This window comes from Apteryx rowi, unplaced genomic scaffold (genome assembly GCF_003343035.1).
Source record: "Apteryx rowi isolate R43461 unplaced genomic scaffold, aptRow1 scaffold_3, whole genome shotgun sequence".
NCBI classification, from domain to species: Eukaryota; Metazoa; Chordata; class Aves; order Apterygiformes; family Apterygidae; genus Apteryx; species Apteryx rowi.
Genome location: NW_020449418.1, coordinates 6,170,908 through 6,193,506, shown reverse-complemented (window position 1 = coordinate 6,193,506; position 22,599 = coordinate 6,170,908). Strand labels below are relative to the sequence as shown.

At 45.3% G+C, this 22,599-nt stretch overlaps 1 protein-coding gene across 1 annotated transcript in view; it reads right to left on the bottom strand.

Annotated features, from left to right (window-relative positions):
- Positions 1–22,599, bottom strand: part of SH3PXD2A (SH3 and PX domains 2A) — a 217,631-nt gene that overhangs the window by 45,666 nt on the left and 149,366 nt on the right. Inside the window, exon 6 of the mRNA XM_026069724.1 lies at positions 19,892–20,023. Within this exon, the coding sequence (XP_025925509.1) occupies positions 19,892–20,023 (132 nt within the window). The remainder of the gene's footprint in view (positions 1–19,891; positions 20,024–22,599) is intronic.

The window sequence follows — 22,599 nt, the reverse complement described above, 5'->3', positions numbered from 1 at the left end:
CATTCTAGTTAGTGTTAAGTTATTTAAAGCATAGCTTACTTTTAGAATAGCATTCAGGGGATTTCTGATCTACTGCTTAAAGCCACTATTGCAACTGGGTACTTAAATGAAATGTTGCTAATCATATCAAGTTAGCAAGCAGCAACAGTAAGTCAAGAATAAAGGATACCAACAGCATGCCTTCAAGCACTGCTAACATACCTCAGGGTAGATGTCTCATAGCTGCTCAGTTCAGTTGCACTGAGTCTAAAGACTATTTTTGGTGTTTAGCTTCTGAGAAGCATTGCTAGTGCAGACTTCAACCATGGGATTATTAAAAGAAAAAAACCACACACATCCAGGACAGAGTGAGCTAAGAGTGACCCCAACTCATCATTTCTCCTCCTGTAGCTATATGATTTCAAATGAGGTCTATAAAGAGCCTTATTTTGCAAACAAGATGCCTATCTTTAACCAGAGTCAGAAGTCTCAGGAAAATGAAATTTCATTCAGATATAGGAAAGGACTTACTACAGAGATGAGGTATTGATAAAAAACAAAAAATAAAATAAAGCAGCTGACGCACCCCCTGCCCACTCAAGCAAACAGTAAGTTTAAAGAGAGAGAGAACAAAATGAACTTTGGTTTGACTCTTATGCGCTCAGAACTGTTCTGTGACAACGATTTCCTGCTGCCAACACATACTCCAGCTCCAAGCACGGGGACGAGGCCGTCCAAGCCAAACACACGCAGGGCTGGAGAGACTCTCCGCAGATTAGACTGCTCCTCTTTGTACTGATACATGAAATGCATCTGGGGCACCCCATCTATATTAAGGGCACATTCCTTGGCCGAGCGTAAGCCTGTTCAGCACTGCTCCAGGCACCAGTGACATTCCTCTCCCGAGCGATACGGGACTTCCAGCAAACTCCCCAAACTGGCAGATAAAGATCCCCAGGAATGAGACTTGTGAAACGCCCCAAAGGGCTTATATTCTCACTCAGATAATCTAAATTCCAACGGCTGAAACATGCCAAAAGCATCCCTACTCTGAATCACAACAAAGTGCTCAGTAAGAGGCCGGTGTTAGAGACCCAGCTGCAAGCAGGTACAGCCCTTGGTATTCAGTGTCCCTCCAGCCTTGAGGAGTCTGCTCGAATCTATGCAGAGACAAATACACGTCCAAGTCTTGCTCCTACAAAATCCAGCACTTCAGTCACGCTGTACTTCTGCGGACAAGCTTTTGCTACTCCAAATACACTAGCTCTATAGAGAACCTGTCCCCTCCTGTAAAAGGGGGCTTCAAATAGCCCTTCTTCCCCCAAATAACTTTTTGGGGGGCAAAAGGAACAGAACTGACATTAAAGTGACGGCATCATCTACCAAGGAAACACAAAATGGAATATGGAGTTTCCCAATTATCCATATCATTAAACATCAGGACAACACCTTTTAGCCACTTCTTTCATACTTCCTTGATAGGCAATTTATACTTATATTGAATCAGATGGTTGATGTTTTTGACTTCAGCTAAGCACACCAGGCTCTCTGGTTCATACAGTATACCTTTCATGTGGCATTAGCGGTAAAAGTTTCAATAGCGCAACATCAACATCCAGTTAACATTAGCAATGCCAGTAACATTAGTGCTCGTAAATCAGAGGTCCTTTGAAGGGGCACCAGAAGATTTAGGAACAGAAAGCAGACATCTCAATTGGCAGTGAGCTCTTCCTCGTGCACAGGACCAATGAGGTTGCTAGCGCCTTCCAGTCCCCCTGTGCTAGCCCTGCCACAACATCAACATTTCCCAGTAGCATCAACTTTCCAGATCAGAAGCTTTGCTGGATTTCTAATTTCTAGATATCCCAAGGCAAGCAAAAAGTTCTGAAGAATTTTAATTTTTTTTTCCAGAGTGTATGCCAGGATTAATTCCTTATTCTCCATTCCTATTGTCTATTAGTTCACTTGACAATTTTCAGCCCCTCAGATTTACAGTCATTCCTAGCAAAGTATTTCATCCACAAATAAACGCAACCATCCTTTTTCTGAAGGCAAGGGGAAAAATATATAGAAAGCACACAGATGTTTGGCAAGTACATCAAAGCTAGACTGGTCAGTACTAAAAACCTCACCATGAAGATGTTCTTAGAGTTTTAACAATACAATCAAATGTTAAATATGAACAGAGGGGTATTCCAAATGGGTAAATAACATCTACAATAATACAATTAATTGTAAGTGCACAGAAACCTGCACTACAGAAAGCTCTATACTATAGAAAACATCTGCATGTGCCTCTTTACTGTGTGAGGCCAGAGTTGCACTGAGTCTGAGCAAATCTTCGTTTTCCACATTAATATGAAATTAGATGAGGTTGGGCACAGATATGAGCTTCTGACCAGTAGGTATCAACTGACTGCCTTTGGCAGAGTCGTGCTTCTGTCCTCTGCATAATTGGAGAATATGGTATTTGGCTCTTCAACCCCTGCAGTTCGCTGCTGACCCATGTACAGTTAGAGGCTCTGATCCTGAGCAGCAGAGAGCACTTCCCCCTCAACAATATTTCATAACTTCAGCATGTAATACCTTTTCCAAAGGAGGACAGATGTGCAGGAGCAGTTTCAGTCCTCCAAGAAGTTTTCCATTAGGACCCTGGTTTGCTCTGGCTGCCTAGTCCAACAGCATAAACAGCCTCCACGAGGCTGGAGACGGCACAGGTAGCTGCTCGAGCAACACGCGCCAAGAGGAGACCGTCCAACTGAAGTGCCACCCGTTCACTGGGCTTGGGGCACATCCCAGCCAGGAGCCCAGCAGGCACGCACGTACTTGCCCTTTTCTAGGGAGCTTTGAAGAACAGCTTGAGCCCAGCCTGCATTATGAGGGATGTTTAAACCAGCACCCGTTATGTCAAACACTTAAGTTATTGAGGGGTAGAAAGATATCACATGGGGGGTGGGGGGAACTGTTCTATTTTGTTTTCAGAATACTGTGCATTTTAGTTAGAAAAGAATCCAGCAGTAATCCTCATATCTCACACTGTTTTGGGCATTTTGAACTCCAAAGCCTGCAGCAAAAACGCCCAGATTTTCACACCGGCTTGGAAACGTCCTGCAGGAGGAGAAGTTACTTTAGTAGCAAGCTCCCATACATGAGAAGAAGCAAGTTCAATCACACTTGAGGTCACTTAACTTTGGGCAGAAGGGGCTTCCCTTCTCTCCAGGGCATCAGTGTCAAGGGAACTGCTGTGGCACAGGCAGCGATTGGGCTGCTCGGTAGCCTGGGGGACTGAGCACACAGGGAAGCCGGCTGTCATTCCACCAGGAGGCATCGACTCCATGACATGATGCTCAAGGCAGATTACTATGTGCTTAAGTAGTAGTAGAAACTCTGCAGAAAGCAGAAGAGGCAAGAAGGAATTGATGCAAAAGAAAGCATGACTATTTCCTTAAAAATCCATGGGAAGCCGGGTTTTCAATAGCAGTTTGGAGGTAGGAAGAGGAAAGGTAGCCACAAGTTAAGCTTTTCTGATATCTACATGCACCTTAGGAAATGTTATTCTGCGCATTCCTGTTAAGACCCACTAACTTTTGCGTACTTTTTTTGCCAGAAAGCTCTGATGCTGCTGTCACATGATTAAGTCGTCTCTCACTAATTCAGCAGAAACCCGACACTGCAGTGTCTGAGGCTGGAGCCGCTGCACAAAGAGCAGTTTGGGATTCTGTGGCATTTGACAGCTTTCCACTCCTCCAAGACTGACACGAACCAAAAGCCTCACATCCAAAACAAAAACGCTAGACAGAATACAACCCGCATTCCTCCTATTTTGGGAAAGTCTGGATTGGAAACCTAATTTCTCATCTTGAACCCATGTGTAGCTGTTTAAGCGTAGTTCAGGAGCCACAACATTTACAGCTTATTCCTATGAATGCTATAGAAAGCTCATAAAAGAGTGAGAAACTTCAGCAAAGTGTACTACAAAATGTAAAATGGTATGAACTGAAGCAAACACTGATCATATTCCTATAGCTGCTGCCCACCAAGGGCCTTGTTTTGCAGAGAAGAAAGGCGGTGGTGGGAGAAGATAGCTTACTGACAAATTGAGAGTTTGAAAAACCTCAGTTTTACAAAGGGAAGCTGGGCGCTCAACTCCCATTTCGCCCAAAGCCTACTCCTCATTTCAATGAGGAAGCACACTTGATTTTTCCAGACTTTCTGCCACCTATTCAGAAACTGGTTTTCAGTAGAAACAGCAAGTTCTTACTGCTGCCACTTCTTCAGTCCCAATTTGATCACACCACATCTTCTGCTTCTTGATTCCCTTCTGCCATCCTTCAAGCAATAATTCCTGAACACTTTTAGGCAAAACTCCACATACAAGATACTATCGGCTTTGAAACAGAAGAAGACAGACAAACATCCAAATACAAATTGAAAGCACTTGCTCAAAAGACTCCACTCATGTCTCAGTTCTTTACTAGTCACTTTTTTTTTTTTAAATGCACTTCTAGCACGGTTCTTAGGACCCCTTAAATCAGCACCATCCAATTCCATTATGGATTCAGGCTTCATAACGTGACTTCAGTTCTCCGAGCACAGAGTAAGAGTCTTGTGAGAAGGTTTCATTTCTGCCAGCATCCACTTCCAAGTTCTCCAGCCCCGGATAGCACAGAAACAAAACAGGATAGCTGCGTAATAGTGGTCAGCCTCCTACGCACTCAGGAGCTTCCTGGCTACTGCTGCAGTATGAATTTTATGAGCTGTCAGCAAGCACAGCTATGGCCAATCATGTGCCCGCTGGTTTGAGCTGCAGAGCTTACGGCCCCATGTGCCATACTAATAAGCTATCCTGTCACAAGCCAGCGACAACGGGCACAGCTTTTTCACTTGAGRGGGAAGATTGTGATGCCGCACAGATCCCGGGGAGGGGGGGGAGTCTAACACTGCCCAAATCGAGCCATGGAAAGGAACATGCAAGTATCAAGCTCAGCTAGGCCCCCAGTTACGAGGACAGCAATGATCTGGGACAGTTTATTGACTTGAGGAAAGTGGTCATTTACACCCATTCACAGGCAAAACTGCACAAGCCTATCAGCTGGTCACTGCATCAAAGCTGGCTTCCCTGAACGTAAAGCACCAAAGGAGCAGAGCAAGAAGGGTGAAAAAAGCCATAATCATGCGAGAGACTCATCCTCCTCCTCCAAAGTGAAAGTTAGCACAGACCCTGCAGAGTRCAGGAGGAAAAAAGTAATGGGGGGAATAGGGGGTGGGGTAGGGGTAGCAGAGGGATACATTCAAGTAACAAACATCAAGGAAAAAAAAAGCCAGTTTTAAAGTTATTCTGCCTTTTGGGCCACAAGGCACCTCCTGTAACTAATGCACCTGGACTGTTTTCAAAGATGTTGKCCACATACTGCTCACAAACTTTATGGGATTAGCAGTACAGCCTGTAGGATGAATCACTCCTGTATTTTTCTTTTTTTGTCCCATATTAAAATTTCAGAAGGAGAAAAGTTGACTGTTCATTCCAGCAGATCCTCCCCCCATGGCCCAAAGACACCCTAAGGACTGGTTACAAAACTGAGTATTGCTAAGGCTACAAACACATTGCAGAAGAGTATTAACCACAAAAAGAAGCACCCAAGTTGCTTCACATCATTAGCTGTGATATTTCCAGGTTTCTTCAGACATTCTTTCTATGGCTACTTGTTATATCACCTGTGGAAATTGCCCATCTGAAGTAAAAGTTAGCCTAGGGTAAGCACTTGGTTGAACCTTGCAATTTCCAGGACACTCCTGCCTTTACAAGCCCACTTTCTCCCAGAGAGCTTTACTGTTCAGCTTCAAGAGTGAAAAATAAGCAATTCTGACCTCTGTTGTGGCTCCAGTTGAACAGGGGTGACTACAGTTGTGAAGTTTGCTTTCTTAAGTGATGGCTGCTTTTAGCAATCTAGGTCAGTGCTCACTACAGCAATCTAGGCTCTTCCTGCCAACTCACTTGCAAGAAAAACACTAAGTACTAGTGGACAGTGACTCCAGAGCTCTACCGTGGAAGTGCAATCCTAGTCCATACACCCAGACCCACTGAAGGCACAGCTTTGGGACAGCTACAGAAAAATGCCTCAACTCCACATTGTCAGGGTTGACTATGGCAAAACTTCAGTCCCACAGAAACTTAGGATTTTGCTTTCCTTAAACCAAGGAACATGCTGCATTACATTTCCTTAGATAATTTCCAGCTGGCCAGGAGCACCCTCCTACCAAAGGCTTTAGCTCTCCACAGCTTTAGCTATTCTCTGCCGAAGGTACAAGAAATCAGTAGAAAGAAGCAACAAAAGTAGTCACAGAATGAGTGATTTCCAGAAAGGAAGCTGCTAATGCCCACCCTCACTCTCAAGTATGCTATGATTTCAGGCCTCCCTTCCTGTGCTTGCTCTAAGTTTCTACCAAATTTACCCAGGGCCAGTCAGATGGTCCATTTGGATTCAGATTAAACAAGAGGCAAAGAAGTGGAGGAGGAACAATCTGGGAACACAGGAAAAGAGTTACTAGTTCAGCCAAGTTTCTAATGGAAGCAGATGAGTCTTCCTGAATCACCACGGATTTGGTGCTATAATTTAGCAGAAGCCTGCTAGTTCAGCTGGCACCTTCAGCAAAGGCTGCAGGCTTCCAAGGAGTTTGGTCCAGTCCCCCCTTTTAGTCCTGTTGCCATACTGCCCTGACATACATGTGAACAGCCAGCCACTACCTTGTCTGCACTTAAAGGGGGAAAAAGGCCCTTGTGCAATGCCAGAGGCATCCTTGCATGTTGCCCTCAACACTGGCATCCGTCACTGCATTGCAAAGGGTGGATACATCTCATCCGTAATGGAAGTTTCCCCGAAACCACCAACAGTTTCCCACAAATGCCACTAAACAGCAATTCCTGTTAACCTGAGCCAAATTTAAACCAGTGTCAGCAAGTATCTTGCAAGCCATCCCCAAACGAGTTGGCCTCCCAATTCCCACATACACGTTGTGTGGACAGCATCCTCATTAAGTGATGCTGGTTGCTATTTAGGCGTGTTTGCAAGGGAGACTSTTTGGGGTGGGGTTGGGAAAGCAGCACTTTCATGTGGCTGGCTCTCAGACCTGGATGATAGAGAGAAACGCTAGACTTCCTAGTTTTCAGTTGAGTGAAATGGTTCACACACCAACCCCCAGAGGCTCATTTCTATTTTAAAATTCACAGGCTAGGTGCCCAGGAAGTATACAGTCAGCTCCAAAAACACACCAAAGATGTCTGGAATGGCCAAATGTGTCGTTTAACTTTTATTTGGTACAGGAGCCAGTTCTGCTTGTGCTCAGGAGGAGCAAAAGAGGTGTTTTCTATAGTGCTCAGTTGTCCTGTTTGTCTGGAAAATGGGGACTAGAGAGTGACCAGAAATGGTAAGCTATTTCACACTTCTATTCAGACATTTTTATGTCACAGAAAGTCTTGAAACAAGAAAAAGTCATTTGGAAGCTCACTCTAAGCATATTGCCATCCTGTAATTTTGGTTCCTCATACTCTGCAGAGTTTCCATCTCAGTAAGGGCAAGAAATTTTAGACAGGATTAAGAGCAAAACTCAGACTGTCTCTCAAATTCCTGATCCTCTTTTTCAGAGTAAACAAACACGCTTCGCCTTCTCTCCTGTGAATCGCTTCATGCAGGCTCCCCCCACCCAAATGCAGATTCTTCAGAGTAGTTTCCAGGGCACTGAACAGATTAACCACAAATTTAATCATAGGGTTTCAAAATCACTGCGATGACTCTCCCAGAGTCATGTTACCCACACCAAATCTCTAGCTCTGCCCAGTTAAGAAAAAGTGGGTCAAATCCATGAAGTTTTTCTTCATGCAGGGGTGCCTCCAAGAACATCCAGATGCTACAAAAGCCCACGTTAGGAAATTCATAAAGAGCATTTTGATCTCCAAAGTTCAAACCAGTGATCCAGGTTTTAATAGTAAAACTGCTCTTCCAATTCTAGGGTCACTTCTGTGTAAGATTTACCTTGCTCAACACGCACACGTGCCCCATTGTGTGCTGCAGTTTGAGTAGGAACTACGTCCAGGGCTTCTTTAAGTTTGTTTCACAGCTTCAGCATGCTGAAGTTTGGCATTCAAATTGTTGGGTTTTGTAAGCAGTTACCCAGAATCCTCAAAAACCAGCAGCCTTTAAGAAGAAGGCATTTCACCTGCACATACTTCACTGTTAGAAAGCCAGCACAGTGCCTCAAGACCTGGACATCAAATCATGAAAGTGTTACTTTACACTTGTCGGACAGTGTAGACATGCACACGCCAGCGCTCATCTAGCTAGTCAAGCTGCTGCTAATCATGAAAGTGTAACAACTAATTCTTCTCTTTTATCCAAGCACCAAACCAGTCTGGGATTTTTAAGCAAACGCACAGCAGCTGTATTAATACAGGAGCAAACAGTACTTTAGTAAAGCTAGGTCTGCAGCACATGAGCACGCTGAGCGTGGCCCCTCTCCTCGAACCGCTGTGAAGATCTGCTTTCATTAAACACCATTGCAGCAGCACGCTTACCAGAAAGGGGGTGTGCGTGCGATGTGCGAGAGGAAGAGAGCAGCAGGAGGCAATTCCCTCAACAGAATTAAAACAACTTTTTGGAGCAACAGACTAGGACTCTCTGGCATGCATCTCCGTTACAGGAAGAAATATAAGATATGGACTCAGGCAAGGTCTGGGAAATACTTGGCATCACCACCAAGTTTAAGTTTAACAGCATTGCCAATATAACTGCAGTCCAGTTTCATTTGAAACAATAAAATGATGTCCCACTGCATGTGAAACTTTCAGATGAAGTCACACCATATCAAGATACAGAAAAAACTAATCGGCCAACAAAAATAGTAAAGAGAAGCCAGCCAATAAAATGGAGCTCCAAGAGAGCACATCTCATCCTATGCATGTTCCAGAAGTACTTCAGTTAATCCAGCCAGGATCCAAAGACTTTCTACCACACACACAAAAAAAAAAAATTAAAGTCTCAGTCAAGAACACTGGAAAGCCCAATGTCCCAGCCCGAGGGGCAGAAGGGAAAAGCAGACGTACACCCCTCTTTTAAGCCATTCCCCTAAACCCGATTGTATTATGAAACTCATAAGCAAGGCAATTACTTTTATAGGTTTTGCTTAATCTGAAGATGGACAAGAAATTGGTTTGTGGGGAAACTGAACTCTTTTTAACATGAAAACCAAAAGTAAGGAGTTACGCTGCTGGTTGTAACTGAAGCTTGTCTGCTAATGATTACAGCTCCCATTTCACTGCCAAAGTATTATTAGAACTGCTTATTTGCTGTGCAGCTTGGAGGGAAAAAAAAAGTCTCTTCCATCCTTTATGAATCTTGTCCTCATCTGACACAACAAAATGCACCATCAGTCTTTTGCTTACTTTGACAAAACAGGCCTGAAAGTCACCGCAAGAGCCAAAGCCTTTGTGTGTAATTGCTTTCCTGATTAACAAGAACAAAGAGCAGAAGACATCAGTCACTGTGCATTAAGTTTAGGAATCTTGGGGCTGATTTAAAGCCATCTCAGACTTGCTTTAAGAGACTTTGATCTAACAAAACTTTATGAAGACAATGTTTTTTTTTTTTTTTTTTTTTTAAAAGGCAGTCATATCCCAAGGAATGCAACCCACAAGGTAATTATAGAACTGATTGGAAGGCCTTAGTAATATCCTTATATCTTCTTGGCATTAGCTAGTTTCTTGCAGCAGTGCTGAGCTGGTGACCTATTTGGCTGATATAGGAAACCTAATCATTAGAAAGTTTAAGTATTCTAATATGAAAAGCAGATTTTCCTTGGAAATATTTTCTTGGGGAAGGTTTCAGGGTCCCCAAACTGGCAGTGGCTGCCTAAATAGAGGAGGTAATGAGTAAAGGCTCCAACCAGGGATGCTGCATAAAATTTTTTCCTTCTCAGCTTGCCATCCTGGGCTCCAAACAGGGTATGCAGTGGAAACAGAGTGACTTTAACYATCTGCCTGAGCATAAAGGCTCGGTGCAAAAGGATTAAATGAGAAGGAAAGAGGAGGGAACTTACAGGCAGCTGGAAGTTTCAGAATTGAAGTTTTCAGAAGTCTGGAAAAGAGTCTGCTACYCAAGGGTACCTGGCTGTGTTGTACAGCCAAGTGAAAGGTAGCATTACCTGCTGTCTCAGCTACTCCACACTTACAGATGCAAATGAGGTTTCCCCCAAGGCTAAGTTGCCTTTACAGACGACTAAGGTTTGAAGTCCATAGTTTCAGTGGTCACTTCCCACTCTCTCCCAACCAGCCAGACCAGCAGGGCAGTCTCAGAAGTGCTGGCACAGATTTTGTGTCCACACCTACCAAACACAAAGTCCAGTAAGGCTTGTTCCCTCACTACTCCTGGAGGTCATCTTAAGGGTCTCAACCCTTTGAAGCTGTGGAAGGGGGGAGTCTAGTTAACTGCAGATAAGAAAATCTTTGGAAGGAAAAAAGCTTGAAGTGACAGCCCTTGAAGCTACGCTTCCAGTGGTCTGGAGACCAGAAAAGGCTCCACACTCACTGACCACAAGTGCTTCAGGACCTCTGCAATCCTGTCAACAAAGGCTCTGCCTCTGCATGTGCACTTGCACTGCTGAGATCGAAGTAAAACTGAGGGTCCCTCTGGGGCACGTCAGCACTGAGGCAATTGTTGCCATCTCCAGACCTTGCAGGCTTCCAGACGCAGACTTCCTGACCTGTTGTTCTGGTAGCACATGTCCCCCAGCCCCGAGCACAGCAGCACAGGTGGATTTGAGGTTTTTGATGGCCAGGGAATTCTTCTCACCAGGCTCCAATTCCTGTTTCTTGTGAGATTAGAGAACTTGAGGGCACTGAACCAATGAAACTTTGTTCTACTTCAAGCCAAGTGGAGAGAAGTTCAAAAGAGAACCCAGTTATTTCCATAGGATGCTTAGAATACAGCAGAGGGGAAAACCAGCTCTGTAGATACATGTTTAATAGATCTGGAGACTTCCTATTCACAGCAATAACCCTTTTCCTTAGTGCTTAGAGGAGATGGGGGCAGGGGTGCTGTGCCAAAGCCATGACATCAGCTAAAGAAAAGACAAATAGAGGCAAAAAAAGTGGTTGGACACTGAATGTCTCCATAAAGAGGAAAATACATAGTAACTGAACTAGCCCTGTCAGGATACCAGTTGCCCAAAATTAAGACAAACAATGGGAACTGGACTAAAGAAAAAGTAAACCACACCACAGCCCCAGGCATTTGAGAAATTATGCTCTACGAGGATGCTTTCAAATTGGGAGTTCATTTTTATCATGGCTCTATCTAGAGAGGTTTCTTAAATTTAAAAAGCCAACACTACATAGAGGGGATCTAGCAGATACAATTAGAGAGGAGAAGGCTTTGATGGATTATGATCCCATCACATCTCTGCTCCCTATATACTTTTTCATCATTTTCCCTCTATATGAGAATGAAATGGGGCAGCATTACTTGGAAGATGGTCATTAACTTCTTACTGCACTGAGATCTTCCATGATGAACCTGAGGAAAGTGCACTATTAGTCAACATTAGCAAGGTTATGAATGCACTGAAGCTTCACTGAAATATGACATTCAGCTGCTCCCACAGGCAACTTGACTGGGACCCAAATAATAAAAGCCACCAATCAACTCTACCATGCCATTAAGCAAAATATCCCTACTAGCAGAGCTCCAGAGAAGTCTGGAGGCACCCCAGTAAAACATCAGCAAAATTATGCATTGCAAGGAGCATAATGTTACCAAAAGGCCACATTTCAAGTGCTCAGAATGAGTTTGTAACCAAAAGGAAGAGCAGATGTGCAATTCAGTTCAAAGAAACAGGAAAAACAAGCAAGGACATCTACAAAATGTAGAAGAGCCTCCTAGGAGAGATGTACACTTCACAGCACAATTAAAGAGACACTCTCTCCTTTTCCAGGGATGAGCAGGAACCTGTCACAGGGCTGAAATGGGTATTCCTGGCAGAAGAGGAGCCCATTCAAGCCCTTTGCAGTCACCAGTACTGCAKCTATTTCAAAGGTGGCAATGGAAGACAGCCTCCTTGTTTTCCACAGTGACAGTGCAGCTACACACACCAGTGTGTTAACAACCCTGCCTCAGGTCCATCATAGAGTTGCCTTCCAAGCTCTTAAACACAAGAAAACACACACCACTTGTCATGTGATTTATAGCAAGTGGGGAGGAAGAAAAACATTCAGACACCACAGGACAGTAGCACAAATATCACAGCACATCCACAATACAAACATTTTGCTTTATGCAGCAACCTTCAAATCCCAACTGACGCATCAGTATGGTGATGCTCAAGCAATAGGTCTGGGAAGTTTCAATCACAACCAGCTTATTGTTTAAGCATGAGCCCAGGAAAGCTTTGGGCTCGGACTCAGGTAAATGCTTCACAAAAGCCACACCATGCTACCTTCATGGGCACAGTTAAATTCTTGAAACAGTTTAGGGCTTCAGCCATACTAACAGCCTTTGACTGCTTAAAGTTTAGCAGTCAGAAGAAAGSAGCTACCATCTTTCCCTTGCAAGGGCATGCATTTAACAATTCAATCAGTTTAGAAAAAAAGGCAAGAAAAGGGGTTAAAAAACAGCTTGCAAAACAGAATCACCAGAGAGGTCAGGCTAGACCATCAAGGGCTGCTTCCAGCTTAGTACAGCTGTTAAAGCCATTAGAGAGTGTCACCCCACCCTTGGGCTCCCTGAGGACAGGCAGAGGAAGGAGGGCTTCTCCTCCTCCTCTCCTGAAGACCTGGCTGTTTCTGGTGTATGTTCTCCCGCCATCCATCCAGCTTTCTGCAAACACGGTGCTGGAAGAGGGAGGGCCGGTTTGCTGCATTTGCGGGGTTAGTCAGTCACTGCATTCCCAGAAAGGAGCTGATCTCCAGTGACAGCTTAGCTAGAGCAAGTCATCCCATCCAGTTTTAGCTGTCCGCTCATCTCTGGCCTCTGCTGGAGCCAGCATAGAGCCCAGAGCGATCTCTGAACGTTCCTGTCCATCCTGCCAATGCTCCACTGATCCCATTTCCTTCAGCCACTTTAAAACACAGCATCTCGGCTCCTCCATAAACACCAGCTTCCAGGCAGCTGAAGTTAGAAACAAATCCCACCCGTTGCAGCCAGCAGAGCCGATTTTGTTCTGGGGACACAAACACACACCCCAACAGGATGCTTTCTAGGTTATACTGCTACAAAGCAAAGCTAGAGAACAACCAGTCTTGATCACTAGCTCCAACAAGCCTGAAGACCAAGTCAAAGACAAAGTGCTGCTAAGACGAGATAAGCGAGTGCCATCAGCATCTTTACCCACAACACAGACTGCTCTGAAACTTTGCCAGCACACGGAGAAGCCCTTCTCCAGCCCCTGGGCCGTAAACATTTACAGGAGATTAAAGCATCTTGGCTTTGACAGCATTGTTCATGTTTGGAGGGAAAACTTCAACAAAAAAAGTTTTTTTTTTTTTTTTTTGGGGGGGTGGAATATTAAATGGCTTTCTAGTAACTTCTAGCCAAAAATCCCTGATCACCCACTCTGCCTCCTCGGATGGCCGGTGTCTGCGTTTGCCTTCGTGCACTGGGCAGAGAACTGCAGCAGGGCAGGAACTGATTCATGAGAGGATCAAGTGTCCTCTGCCCCGGGGCTGGTGACAGGCACCGCAAGGCACAGAGGATGGCAAGGCAGCAGTAATTTCAGAGCAGGACATTTGAGTTCACTATTGCAACTTAAATACAGGCCTTATTTTTTGTACAAGTAAATGATTTGGCAGATCCTTCCTTGAACTTGGCCCTGTTGGAGAATTACAAACACAGCAGTAGTTACACAGGGTAGTGAGAGGTGGCCACTTATCTAAACCCGTCCTCTTGGATGAAACCGCCAGGGCTAGAGGAAAGGTGTTTGACCTATTTAAGTGTTTGTTTCTCCTCCTAAAATTCCAGTCATAGCTCAAGGACTGATGAAAAGGAAGGCGCATTGTATTAGCAAGTATTTACTTTTTAAAGCATGGCCACGGTCTCCTGCAACGTTTACAATCCAAATACACATTTTCCATGATGGAAAGGAATGGAAATGCAAAGAACTGAAGTAGCTTTCTCAGAGCAAACAGCAGGTCAGGGCTGGATGTACAAACAGAAATCAAGTCCTGGATCACATCTGCTGGATCATGCTCTCTTGAAATGCTTCGTAAGGAAAGAGCTTCCCAGGGCAAGCCAGCACGCACAATTGCACCTGAAATAACGCATGATATCGGCAATTAGGCGTACTGTGCCRGGCTGCACGTCCAGCCACTGGATGCGCAACTGCTGACATTTCACAGACAAACATGGTGACCGCATTTGCCATTTGGTGCAAAGCTACACCCCCATTCGAAGCCCGGGAAACTGCCAGCATATCGATTTCATCTGTTAGAACAAGCAGTCGAGCGCTGGGTCCGGGCCAACATTTGCAACAGGATAACACTACAAGCTCAGAGACGTTTGCTAGCCAGCTCACAGCGCTGCGCTCCCCTCACGCGCATGGAGGGAGCGTGGAGAGGATAACGCCCCCGAGGAAGGGCTACAGCAGCAGAAAGCCGAGGTGAGACAGGAGTGGAGAAAATCCTGAAGACTGCACAAAACCATTTATTAGTTACCTTTTCAAAATAAAAAAAAAAAAAGCAGAAAGGGATGAGAAATTAATGCTAGCTGCAAAAGCAAGTGTGGCAGAGGGGTAGGATTTAGGGCTGGAAAACTGATCCATGAGATGCAGACAGACGCCCTCTGTTTCATTTTGGCCGCTCGGAGGGGGCGCCTTTAGCCAAGACGCGGTACTTTGTCGCAGAAAGCGTCCTTGGTGCCCAGAGCGCACCACGCTGAGGGTGCTGCGCGCGCCACGAGCGGCAGAGGCCAAAGCCAAGGAGCCCCCAGGCCCTGACAGGGGCCCGTGACGGGGAGCTCCGAGTCGCAAGGGGGCTGCAGCCTCTCGGCCTCCCTCTTCCCAACTCCATCCGCAGCCAGCGTGTGGCACGAGCGACACCAAACACCGACGCATGTACACACGTACGGTTCTCCCAGCGCCGTGAAGACAACCAGCAAGCCTCAAAGCCCTCTGCTAGGGCACCAGGCCTTCCTGGGGGTGACACGTCGCAGCACAGCGCCATGCAGCTGCGCGGCRCCTGGGTGAAGGGCGAGAAGAGAGCCGTCTCCCTTCCCGGAGATCCCTTTGGGTCCCGGTAAAGTTACGCTAGCCACAATAGCTTTGTTTTACATCTCGTGTGTAATACAATATTGGAAATTGGTCCACAGCCATGGAATTGCAAAGGAAATGGCTCTGGGCTTGTGCWGCCCGGCTGAAAACGCCATTGCACGCTCCCTGCCCTGCAAAAGCGGTGCCTGGCAGGCTGCGAGGGAAGAGCCCCCGTCCCACCTCCGACCAGAGCGGCGGCGGCGGCRCGGCAGCAGCAGTGCCGGCGGTGCTTGGCAGCGTGCTTATTCTCCACTGCCTGTCAGGTTTTCCATTGCAAACACTGCTGACACAGTTTATAACTTGACCGTTTCAAGCCACATCCATGCTAAACTTGGCAAGCAGGGAGCTGCTCAGGCCCTCCCCTTTCTATCTCAAAGAAGTCTACATTGGATTCGTGCTGTGAAGTCAGAACATTTCAATTCCCGAGGGCAAATAAGCAGAATGAAAAAAAAAAACAACAAAAAACACCCCCCCCATGATGCTTTTTTGTTGAGATTAAAAGCATCGTGCGCTTGACAGACAAGAGAGTCAACTCTTCGTGTTGTCATGTTGAAACTGCACAGAGCTGCTGAGACAGTGTTGGAGGATGCAGGTTGGTTGCAGTGCGTTTCAGCAAGGCACRGTTATTTCTGGGGAACACAGCCTTGAGGAACAGGCTGCAGTTACAGGGGCTATCTGGAAAGCATGTAAAACTATTTTTCTCTTGATGCATTTGTGATCATTGCAGATTTTCCCCCACTCGGCTGAGGAAAAAAATAGATAAATATTCTATCAGACACACATCTAGCACAAAATGGGGCTTCCACTCACGTAACCATAATTCAAAGGAAGGTCTTAAGGACAACTTTTGTTGAGCCAAGATAGGTATTTGCCACAAGAACCCAATTTCAGAGACTGAGAGTTGCTACATTAAATAATTTGTCTTGAAATACAGAAACCCTACAAAGTTTTCAGCCTAGAAAAATTTGCTTCTGTAGCAATTGTAGCAGTCAGGTTAGAGTGACCCATTGGCTTAATAACAGAGATAAAGGCTTTCAGAATTTATTCAGCACAGATGCCACACTGACCTTACTTTTCACTCATAATACTGAGCAGAAGGCTCAACTTTAAGTGATGCCCAAGTCACAGCTTTCACCAGCACAGTGGCAAAGACCATCTCACCCAGTCTTAGTGGAAAAAAAAAAACAAGGATGAAGCAAGGCCCTACAGAACCATGGGTTTGCACATGTCTGACTGCAACAGGCCTCAAATCCCATCTCTCAGATACAGTAAAAGCTACACTAAATACCTTACAGTAAATGCAACACACTTAAGGTGAAGTTAACTTAGCCTAACAGCAACCAAGTAAGACTTCGCTAGATCAAATACCAGAGGTTTTTTTTCCTCTACTTGTTTTATTCAGTAGTCTTTGAAAGCACAGAGCACTTCCTTCTGGTGGACACTGAACTTGGACGTGAACAGAGGAGATGGTAACCCTAGCTCAAGCTCTAGAGGCAATCAGAAATCCCCCCCTTCCCCAGCAGAACATGAGACAGGCACAGCGGTTTGGAAAAAAACTTTTGCACTTCACTGTATAATAGGTATAGAGCCATCTGGCCGATAGAGAGAAGGTGTTTCTTTCCTACAAACCTCTGCAACAGAGCCAAGTCAATGTTTCTCCCACTTCAAGAAACAAAAGAACCATTACTGTGTCCCTAGGTATCAATATRCAACCCTGTTCAGGCAAGGCTTTTAGAAATCAAGCAGTCATCCATGCCTTTTCATATCCAGCTTTCCCAAAGTACAGTAAAAAACAAAACAAAAAAACCCCCACCCCAAAACCAGACATACGCTATGTTATATGTATGTATACACACACAGGAAAGTCTGAGATACCAGCCAGCAAAAAACATCACATTCAGTCCATGGCATTGAGGTTGATGGAACTTCCCAWGCAGCTGAGAAGCTCTCTAGTCTTGCTTCCTGAACCGCTGTCCTGTATGGATAACGGAGCAACGTTTCCTTGCAGGAACTGTCACTGTTACAGATTGCACAAGTAGCAGCTTCCTTCATTTCTACTTGCCTGGACCAGAAGAGCATGCCTAACTTAGACAGTCAGGCCTACAGTTCCACAACACTTATCACGGCAACATAATAATGCTAGATTACACAGAAAGTTGAATTACTACACATATGCATAGTCCAATAATCTTACTTTCTTAAGAAGGTTATCCCCATGCTGGTAGAAGTCATAACCAAGTCTTCTAGACATCCTTGCCTACACTAAACTAGACATCCAAATTCAAAAACAAGTCACATGTTTAAAAAAGTTGACACTATGGAAACTTTTGCGGGTGTCATTATGTGCCATCTTATGGTTCATGCCTTCAGCTTTAGCTGAAGGCACAATAATTCATACAATTAATGGCATGCCTGTGGCATCCCTAACCCAGGAGGGTTTGGGTTTGCTAGGAAACCTGTTTTTGGAAAAGCTAAAAGACTACTACTCTGCCAGAAAACGTTAGAAAAGCATCCAAAGCAAGTGATGCTAAGTCACCAGTGACTTATGTTTTTATTTTATATGTGTATGGAAGAGTGGCAATTTCCTACTTGACTTTTCAGGTCAATACTGAAAGTTAAGGAAAGCAGGAGTACAACCTCTCACATTTAAGTTGCAGTGGTTATGTGGTGGCATCAAGCTATAGTGAGTTATCAGATGCTTATTTTAGGGAGATTACAAGGACTGCTGGACCATGGGAAGACAAGTGTACGTGGGAATCAAGGACAAGACCATAATGTGGAGTTCAGAGCTTCAGACTTCCTTGCTTGTTTACATGGACATTAAGAAGCCTGGCTACTGAGCATCAGCATATGGAYTTAAGGACTGTAACTCATGCTCAAGGATATTTCCTTAGGAGAGCCACATTTCTGGACCCCTTAAATTTAAACCCTGACACTCCCCCATTTACATCTTCACATGCCATGTGGTTCAATACAATGTGATGTGAACTGTGCAAAGCAGGGAGGTCATATTAAAGACACATACAAGGGAATCATAATTTGGAATTCAGACCCTTCTTGTATTATTTGAACGGCCCAATTCCCTTGGCTTCATAAGCTATCAAAGACAGGGATATTATGGGTACAAATAAAAGTTGCTGCAGAAACCAGGCTTGTTCTGACAGCAGTAACACCCAGTATTGACAACGAGGAGCCCTCAGGCATGGAAGGAAGGATACTTCTCTAGCTCAGACATTCACTACATAAGTAGCGAAGGCATTTTTTCCCCCTTCAGCCACAAGGATTTCTTTAAAACAGGGCACATGAGCATTTTGGCCTCTTTACTAGCCTTGCAACTGGCTCATTCACTGTTCAATACCCCAAAGACAGGCATTTCTGCTCATGCTTGCCAGTGCATTTCCACACACTATCCTTTTGGACACCACACTAAAAATCACTGGCCAAAACCAGAGTACATCACTTTGAGCCAAACAAGCATTAGCCTTTCATACAGCAGAAAAGTTACCACCCCATTAAAAAATTATTATATATAATATATATACTCACACACACAAACGGCATAGTCATTACTATGGGTAACCTGACTCAGTTTTGGAAGGTGGATTTTATTCCCAGATTAGGGTGTTCTGGTTCCCCCAAATTCTGGCATACCCAAAGCGCTACAGCAGCCAGCCACGGATGGCCCAGTGTGCTGAGTTAYCATGACATAAGCCTTCATTTGAAGGGCTCCAAACGCCAGCTGCTCCTCCAGATGAGGACACACAAGTCACAAGTGGATTGGGAACCAGTCCTGGATAACAACTTTGGATTAAGGGCACAAGGAGCAATAGAGGGGAGGAAGGGGAGCCCCTGAAGACAGGCACTTATTTAAACCAGCTGTTAACTCACTCTAAATACTCACGTGTATACAGTCTCATACATTTGTTCAGGCTGACTAAAAACTACCAGGCATCCATGAGTTAAAGTACACAAAGGACATCTATACAAACACTTGCCAAAAGTCTCATTTTTCCAACTGAGGCTGGCTATTCCATGGATGGCAGAAGAGGGGATTTTATCTGCTTTTACATGACAGGCTCTGCCTCCTTGCCTCAAAATTCCCCAATTAACACTTCTGCAAGAAGTCTGGAGGTTGTGCATGGCCACGTATTTATCTACGCACATCCCCTCCCCTCCCTACTGAGTTCTGGGCCACGGGCTAGGCTGTCAAGCCAAGTTTCATCCCAAGCAATTTTTAAACACACATCCTATAAATCCTCCAAAAACCAAGTTAGTAATGGAAATGCTGACAGAGACTTGAAGTGACAGCAGGGCAGCTATATCATTCTGCTATGCATCAGCTTCATTAGCTGCAGATCCTTYTCTCCTTCACCTTAGTTTTCCATTAGTGTACTTTGGCTAATTAACACACATAACCTACGAAACATTCTTACAGTGGAAGGCAACATTTGGCCCCCAGCCCAAATCAACATCGAGAAACTTCAACATCCTTGGCCAGACATAGTGACTGTACCAGATGGAGCTAACATACAGCTACAAGTAGTGATGAGGGAAACGAACAGAGAAGAACACATGCAAAAAAAATCTGACCATTGAAGAGGAAAAAGAAGCAAGCTTGTCTTACCGCTTTCGTTTTTCTCTATGACGTCCACGACCTCGCCAGCCTGRAGGCTAATTTCAGAGTTCTCCTGCTTCTCATAGTTGGACACCACCACATATTGCTCCAGGATCATGGGTTCAGAGCTAGCATCAGCACCTGGGGAAGGGAAAAAGCAAGCTGTAAGCCAGCTTCCAGCCATGGCTCCTCGAGAGCGACCTCCGTCCATCYGATTCACGACAGGCCAATTTGTCACCGGAGCCAAGCGAATCAGCAAACAACCTTGGCTCGCAGCATATCCCCAAATGGCTGGCCATATAGAAATAGCCTCCTCTGGCCCACAACCCAGCAGCACAGAGGGACATTGGAGAAAAGAATAAGAAAAAGGGGAGGGGGGAAAAAAATGTAAATGAGCCAAGTAGTGAATTAGTTGCAAAGTTTCATGATGGATTCTGAAAGTAAACCTCTTCCCAACATGGTTTCCACAATCCTTGCTCCCATTCAGAGAGAAAAATCCTGGGTAGAAGCAGCATAAATCCACAGCTGAGCCATCCCCCCAGTAAACCAAAAGAAAAAACAGCTCTCCCCTTGGAGTCTCAGCTCCTTCTCCACTCTAAAGGCTTGAGCTGCGAGTCAAGAGGGGGCTGTAGATGCCAATCATATTCGTCTGCACTACAGCCCTTAAATAGAAACACATGAGCAGGACTGAAAGAAGGAGGTGGGGTGGAGGGAGAGGGGAAGGCGGGGAAGAGTGTTTACTTGAAACAGAAGAAGAAAAAAAAAGTTACAGCGCCAGAGTCGTACTAACACACAGCCGCCCCCCTCCCGCCCCCCGCCGGCTCTCCAGTTCCGCATTCCCCGCGGAAGAAACAGCCTCCGACCGTGGGGAGCCGCCGAGTCCCACTGGCTGCTGCGGACGGGACGGGACAGGCGCCTGCGGAGGGAATGAGCAGTGCCGCTTCCCCCTTTCCATCTCCCTTCAGTTGGATTTTGGGGCATTTTGGGCCAACCTTTCCAACTGCTCTGTGTCCCCCCCCCCCCCTCACCGAAGAGTTTTGGCTATCGGAGCTATTTATGAATGAGCGTAGGCTCTCATGTGAGCAGGGAAACAGAAAAGCACAAAATAACTATTCTCCTCCCTTCTTCCAGATACCCATGCTCAAGTTCCTTCGTTTTTGGGGAGGAGGGGACTCTTCCTCTCCCTACCCCCAAATGTAATGGTCATTTTGGGGTGGAGCCAAGAGCCAGGCGCGTTGCGGTGCCAGACACGGAGGGAGAATTCCCTGCACTGCTGCTCACTGCTCGAGACAGCCCCGCTCATGGATGCAACATAAACACTGCTGACGGGGCCTCTCCCCTCCCGGCACAGGGGCAGGCACACCGCGTACGCGYTCCTGCTTGGGAACTGCCTAGGGAAGTCATGCAAACCTTTAGGACATGAGTTTCTTGATTTACGCTGGAACGCTTGCATGCTCTTTGAGGCATTAGACCAAAACAAAAAGCATCTACAATTGCTCTGTTAAGAGCCACCAGGCATATGTTATAATACAAAAATTTTACAGGTTTCCTGAATTAGTATTGTCTACTAAGGCAGAGCAGTTTGGGCCAACAGTACCTTACACATTTTACATAGTAAGAGATAGTTCCTGTCTCTCTAGATTTCAAGGCACAGCTGGAAAGGGAGACAAAAGCCGATGTTTGACTTGCTGAAAGTCCCATTTCACATGGCAGGGGCAGAGCCAGGAGCAGAATCCAGGTCTCTTGAATCTCTGCAGAGAAATTGGCTAAAAAAGACAGGAAGGAAGCAGCGTGGTCTAGCAAGTTGTCCACTGCGCAAAGCAGGGGACTGAGGGCCAAGATGATGATTAGCACTGTACTTTCAACAGCGATATGTTCATATTTGCTTGGGCTGAAGATGTAAAGTGATTCTACAGACAAATAATTAGTAACCCTGCCAGAAGAAAGGTAAAGAGCACATCAGCCATTAGAACGGCCTTCCATGAAATGACAAATCTAAACCAAAGACAGTTAAGCCAACCTTTTCCTGAAACAAAACACTGCCACAGTGCCTCCCTTTGGGACAGATTTAAGAAATCCAGAAAATTAGAAGACTTTCTTACTCCCTAAACATGGCTCTCCTTGTATTATATGGATTTATTTTCTTTGCAAGAGGAATGGTCTCTAAAAGACAGTGTTTAAAAGTTTTAGCTCTTTTAKGGATGGCTGAACCAGACAGTAGCAGGAATGGGGGGAGAAGACAGAAGTGACAACATTAAAATATGTAATAAAAACTTTCACCATAGCTGTCCACTCTAAATAAGCACCGTATTTCTGTTCATGATGAATCAACTCAACTTCTATGTCCTGGTTTGAAGCAATTGGTTCATTTGGAGCATGATGAGATGCTTTCCCCCATTTCACACGGCTTCCCATGCAGCCCCTTCTCCAGGGCAGAAAGGGCCTGCATTTTTGTCTTCCTTCAACCTATTCATGCAAGTAATCACTACAATGCTCACCCAATTTTAGTCTTAAGATAAACGTGGGTTGTCTAACCAGAATCCAAAGCTGTCACAGCAGTATGTGCATGCATGTTCATCAGCAGAGAATTTGGTGTGTCAAAAATGCAGAAGGAGGGACTGAACAGTTGCAAAGGGAGCAAGGGACAGACAGGAAGCTTGCCAAACAGACATCCCTAGCGTCTTATTTCCCCTAATCTCCTGGGCAGTTTTCATGGG